The sequence below is a fragment of the Sesamum indicum genome, linkage group LG8 (genome assembly GCF_000512975.1).
Source record: "Sesamum indicum cultivar Zhongzhi No. 13 linkage group LG8, S_indicum_v1.0, whole genome shotgun sequence".
Taxonomy (NCBI): Eukaryota; Viridiplantae; Streptophyta; class Magnoliopsida; order Lamiales; family Pedaliaceae; genus Sesamum; species Sesamum indicum.
In genome coordinates this window covers 19,934,553-19,940,685 of record NC_026152.1, presented here as the reverse complement: position 1 = coordinate 19,940,685, position 6,133 = coordinate 19,934,553, and the positions used below count along the sequence as shown (strand labels likewise).

General features: G+C 38.3%; 1 protein-coding gene across 1 annotated transcript in view; it reads right to left on the bottom strand.

Moving 5' to 3' along the window:
- LOC105169593 overlaps positions 1-6,133 on the bottom strand; it is a 20,099-nt gene that overhangs the window by 4,982 nt on the left and 8,984 nt on the right. Inside the window, 4 exon segments of the mRNA XM_020695939.1 lie at positions 1-2,289; positions 2,374-2,427; positions 4,005-4,452; positions 5,251-6,133. The exon segment at positions 5,251-6,133 is cut by the window's right edge and continues 147 nt beyond it. Coding sequence (XP_020551598.1) covers positions 1-2,289; positions 2,374-2,427; positions 4,005-4,452; positions 5,251-6,133 — 3,674 coding nt within the window.

Sequence of the window (6,133 nt, the reverse complement as noted above, 5' to 3'; positions counted from 1 at the left end):
AAGGGCGTCCTTAGGTTCATTCCCCTGCCTCTTCATGACAGAGGCTGCTGTTCTTGCTGCTCTGAAAGTTTCATGCGCATTGCAGTATTCTTCAAGCATGAGTTGCACTCTTCTAACAGCCCCAATATCCATTTGAATACGATCAGTTGCAAGATTTTTACTAGACTCTGCCCTCTGCCTCAGAGTCTCAATTTCCGTGTCTAATATTGTCAGATAAAATGAACCAACTCTATCTTTCAAGTATTTTCTGATGTGCTCCTGAAACTGACTTCTAATCTTTTTCTTTACTACATCAACAAGTAGATCAAATCCTAAATTTTGATCAAATGATGCAGCTACATCGTGCATGCAGGATTCAAGCAAAAGATCCACCATAGTAACCTTCCAAATAAAGAAGGCACGAGTATGTAGTAAACCAGGCAACTTCCATAAACATTCAGAAATTGAGCATCCTGAATTTATTGAGTCTACAAGATAAGGAGTTCCACTTGAGCTACTTGAGATAGGCCCAACCGAAGACATCAATGCTTTATCAACTGATTCCAACTCTGAGAAAGGCTCAAATAGAGCTGCCAGAAGCACTTTCCTTCTGGAGATATGTGGTTCTTTTTCTGGTTCTGCATTAATAAGAGATTGTAACTGAAGTTCATATGCAGCCAAAGCACTATTAATGTTTGCTTCTTTCTTCATAAGTGATGTAGTTTGCAGATCTTTCTGATTCCATGTCTGATGGAGTTTGTCCAATTGTACTCTGCAAGCTTCTTCCTGGGATGCCAGCTCCTCAGCCTCTTCCCAGGATAAATGATCTCTACCCTTGACAGCAGCTTCCTCCAGAGCCAACTGTTGTTCAGTGATTAGACCAACCTTCACAAAGTAGTTAGATTCAAGTTCAACCAAAGAAACTCTCTCTAGTTCAACCTGGATAAGCTGATCGAGTGCTGTGTCTACAGATCCCCGAATTTGGGAGATGGATCCAAAAACATCCATAACATCAGAATTAAATGAAATAATAGATTTTATCATATTGGGCACAACCACTTCAGTCAGATGCCCAATAAGGTTTTTACAGAGCAAAATACTGCTCTTGAAAAGAGAAGGCCAGCTGCTCTGCGAGGTGTAACTTGAACTATTTGCATCAGCCTCAGTATCACATATATCCAGGTCAACATGGTGTTTTAGATCATCAAGAAAATCTGTTACGAGTAAACATTTTTCTATTTGCTCTTCAAACTCAGAAAGAGAAGATCCAAGATCACCCTGCAAGCTCCTGTTTGTAGCTTTTTCCACTCCAAAATGATCCATGCTCTTCTGTATCCTGTGTTTAACATCAGAAAACAAATTGCTGATTGCTGTACATAAGATATTTAGAAAGCTTGTTTTCCTCTCTTCTGTCTCCCAACAAAATGTGGTACTGATTGTTCCTTCATGTTTTGCTGGTTCAGAAACAATGGAATCCTCCTTCCTCTTGAGACCTGCATATTGCATGTAATTTATGAAAGCAGATAAAAAACGCTCTTTTGCTTTTGATTCAGTCTCCGGGCCAATGGAAATCACAAGTTCTCTGCACTCTCCTTCCAATCTCTCTATATCAGCAGCATACTTTGTCACCTTGAGGCAAAGATCATCATAGCTGCTTTTAGCAGAGCCCAATCTATCAATGTGTCCGTTAGAGACAAGTTCAGCACCCTGTCTTCGGGCAACTGATATAATGTCCGAAGAGAGATTACTCAAAGAAAGCAAAACTTGTGCCCAACAATGGACTGGGCTGGTTGTAACATAATTCAACGGTAGGATCCGCTGCAAGGCTAATGAATACATTTGGAGTGCAGCAACTGCTGAAGAAAGCCCGTGATCCAGCTCTGCAGCTAACTTAGAAACTTCCCTGTCGATATCGTGGCACTGAATTTGTGTGGGTTCAGGAACTACAGTTAATGGAACTCCAGCCCCTATAACTGCAGATGTAAGAGACAAAGCTTCCTCAGAACCAGTCAGCTTTACGCAGGCTTTAATTTCTGGAATTGAACTACTTCTTAAAGCATCAAGAATCCTTCCCTGCTGCTCAATCCAGGTTGCTGCCTCTCGGCCTTTCTCCATTACCGTGGCCTGTGCTTGACTGAATTCTCGAACCTGTATTTCAAACAAGGCACGGCTTTTTTCTGAAATACAAGTGGCTTCAGCAACAACTGATTTTGCAGACGTCTCGTGTTGAACAAGGTTAGATCGCTCTTGGTCAGCACGATAGAAATGACTTGATACAATCTCATATTGGTTTAAAATGCTGGCAAACCTCTACACATGATTTATAAAGGTCAGACATTTAATTAATTTTATAAAAACTTGCGACAGACGAATACGACAGAAGTTGTAACAAACCTCCAAAGCAGATTCAATTGCTGGTAAGGTAGACAATAAAAGATCATGGTGTTCCTGTTAGAATTTAAAACGTCAATCAGTGATTCTGAAATTGTGATAAAACATGTTCATCTGGAACCTGCAGAAAGCAAAGTGGACATTATGCAAGAAACTCCCACCATCAACACTAGAAGCCTAAATTCTTGAACAGAAACCAGCTAGATCCAACAAACAAGTTTCTCCTCTGAATGTCATCACAAGTGTGCACTTGGATGCAATAAACATTATTTGGAACTTGCCAATGGTAGAAAGACAGACCAAAATGAAACCCGAACTGAATTATCTTCCTCAGGATACAACAATCATCATGGCAATAAACAAGCTTGTTACTCAATGTCATCAATTGTTTGCAACAGATGCTTAATCACTAAATAGAGTTCATGTAAACTGAGACCAAAACTGAAAATTGGGACTTACCTCAGTATGATCACACAAAAGAACTTCAAAATACAAAAATCACTAAAATACTAATATAGTAAAGGGTTAAATGCGGACAGCCCCCCAACCTATAGGGGACTTTGCTCCCTAAGCTTCCAATTTTTGCAGATGACACCCTAACCTTTATAAAATGTTGCATTAAACCCCCTGATTCCATTTCCAGTAGAATAGGAAATTCTGATATGGTTCTGATTATGTGCACTTCGCACCCTAACCTTAGAAAAATGTGAGTTTAACCACCTATATTAGTTGGAACATGACATTTTAATATGAAATTCTTATTTTTGATGAACAAATGAAATATTTCACAAGAATTATTGTCCTTGACTATCCATTTGCTTATTAATATGGATATTTCAAGCAAATGTAACTATTTGTAATTATAAACTATTTTTACAGTTACGGTAAGTTCAAGTATGTGACACGATAAAAGTTAATTCTTATGGTTACTCCTCCAATAATTGTTATGATAAAAAAAAAAAAAAAAAGTAATGCATGTACATTAGATTGTTTGTAGTTCCACTTAGGAAGAAATGATACGAACATCCTTATTTCTATTGCCTATATAACATATTTCCTACCTAACCATATCAAATCCAAGTCCCAAGTGACTCATATTATTCACTGGGCAAATAAACATATTCTTGTATATCATAACAATTATCGGACAGTAACTCTAAAAAATTCTTCACTATTTAACATACATAAAACCAAAAACAACATTACTACAGAAGATAGTTTATTACTGTAAACTAATTAAAATATCTATATTAAGTAAAAAAGTAGCACACGATAATATTTTGGTGAGATATTCTATTAATTTCAACAAAAACAAAGATTCAATGACGTTGTGTAAAATTTTAAATAGTTTAGGTGGTTAAATGCATATAATTTTTAAGTGTAGGGGACAAAATGAAGATAACTTAGACTACTTTAGAATCTCCAGCAGAATATTCCACCGGAAATGAATTAGGGGGTTTAATGCCGCACTTTACAAAGGTTGGGCTGTTGTGTGGAAAAATTGAAAGCTTAGGGAGCAAATGCATTACCCCCTATAGATTGGAAGGGTGTTCCCATTTAACCCCATAGTAAACATTATTAATGTTTTGAGAATGACCTAATATTCAAAGCCATTCATGATCTTGTATGAATACCTGCAAAGGAACACGGATTTCTTGGACTCGGGATGCAAATAGACTTAAGCTTACGGCAAGCTCCATGCCCTTTCTTTCCTCACCAACCACAGCTGCATCATCATGAAAATTTGCACGTGTCCATTCCACGAGAGGATCCCACACAAAAACTTCTAATAACATTAATATTATATCCTTGTTCTTCCTCAAAACACCTAAAACAGCCTCACAGTTCGCTCTAAAGGAGCCCTCAATGCCAGTTAGCCCCAATGCTGCTTCAATTGTTTGGGTAAGGCGGAACGGAACAATTTCAGGGATCTTTAATCTCTGCCCCTTGTCAAAACACACGTTATAATCAATATGCACAATATCCCCAGTAGAGAAATCTATAAGGATATTATCCAAGTGTCTATCACCTAGACCCAGAATGTGGCCAACAATACTCATGGCTGCTACACTTCCAGAAAACCTGCATGGAAACCAAATTATCAAAGCATGTATAATATGAAAGAATCTATCAAAAATGAAAATCAAGCTTCATCCATGCTTATCGACATCTTAACATGTCCAGTCGCAGTTTAGTGACAGATTCTAGTCAGTAAGCATGATCCCATCATTTAATCTGCTCTATGCTTGAATTGATCAACACTTGTTTTCATTCATCACAAGGGTTCTCTGTCGTACTCAATACTTCCACCAAATGGTGTACATTTCTCTATATTCTCGTAGAAATCCTTTCAGTAACAAGTAGTTACAGGTTGCATTCCAGAACAGTGTCCTTTCCTTCATGGGTTGCATTATTAATTGGAAAAGGGGAATGAATATGAAACTAAGTTTAACCCGCACAAGGAGCACCTAGGCAATACTTGGCATATGATGTATTAAAGATACAAGCTTGTCAAATTAGAAATTGCAGGAAAGCTTGAAATTATAGAGAAAACAAAAAACAAAATTCTCATCTTTTATCCTGTTTCTCAAGAATTGTGGCCATCACTTATCTATAAATTGTGTTTTAACATGTATTATCTCTACAACTTCCAAATACTACTGTGTAGAAAGTCTGCGGTGCCTGTACAAAAGATAACAATCACAGAAATTGCACATAAAAAGAGAGAGACTTTCCTAAGGCATCAATGCCACATAGACATTCATAATGAAGATCAGATACAGAAAACTTCAAGAAGCATTATGCTTGCATGAGTTCACATCCAGAGCAAAGGCATGAAGCTTAACTTGAGGTGCTTTTTTTAAAATCAATACAAATCACCTGTTCAATTTTGAGCTGAAGGCTTTGAATCCTTCACTAGCACACCAAAGCTCCTGATGAATGAGTTGCTTAGGAGTCTCGTTAATGAGATCTAAAAGAACCTTTTGCTTAACATCATGGGGCCAGTCTCTTCTCGATATCACCCTTCTTATGCCTTTCTCTTTAAGTGCCGGTATAATTTTTCCATAGAACATGTCACTGGGACGAGGAACTGGAGGAACTGCACTGTTTGTATCAGCACCCAACGCAGCGAGCTGTTGTAACTGGGCTCTCTTCTGCCATGATTTAAAAACACTATAAATGCTAATCACATTATCTACCCACTGGATCAGACCAGCTCGTCCACTAATAGGTGTGACAGAGTAATAACGTATGTCAAGTGACTGCCTACATGTAGCAGATGAAGACTGCAGAAAACCATTTACAGATTGCAATAGCTGCATAATTCTGGCATCGAGGCGCAGGTCTTCTCGTCCTTTCAAGAGATATGTATATTTCAGACCATCAGAGCCCACTATAACAAGTTTTTTTGGCTTAGTTTTGGTTGGTAAAATGACTAATTGTTCAGAGAATGAAGCAACTGTCACAATCTCCTGGTGTGAGTTATCTAAGTCGCTCTCTGATTCAGATATCATAATTTGCTTCTCAAGACCAGGCATTGGCGCATTAGAAGAAGACAACAAGGCCAACTGTGGGGCAACTTCTCCAAAAGAAATTGAGGACTTCCTCTGATAAGATGCCAAGGAGGTAGCAATGGTCTCAAATGGTCGCCAAACATCCCCTAATGCCGCAACAGATGCAGGAGGAGTCTTAAATTTTGTGACAGCCGATCTGATTTGCTCCTGGTATTCCTCAAAAAACCACAATTCATGAGGCGTTTCAG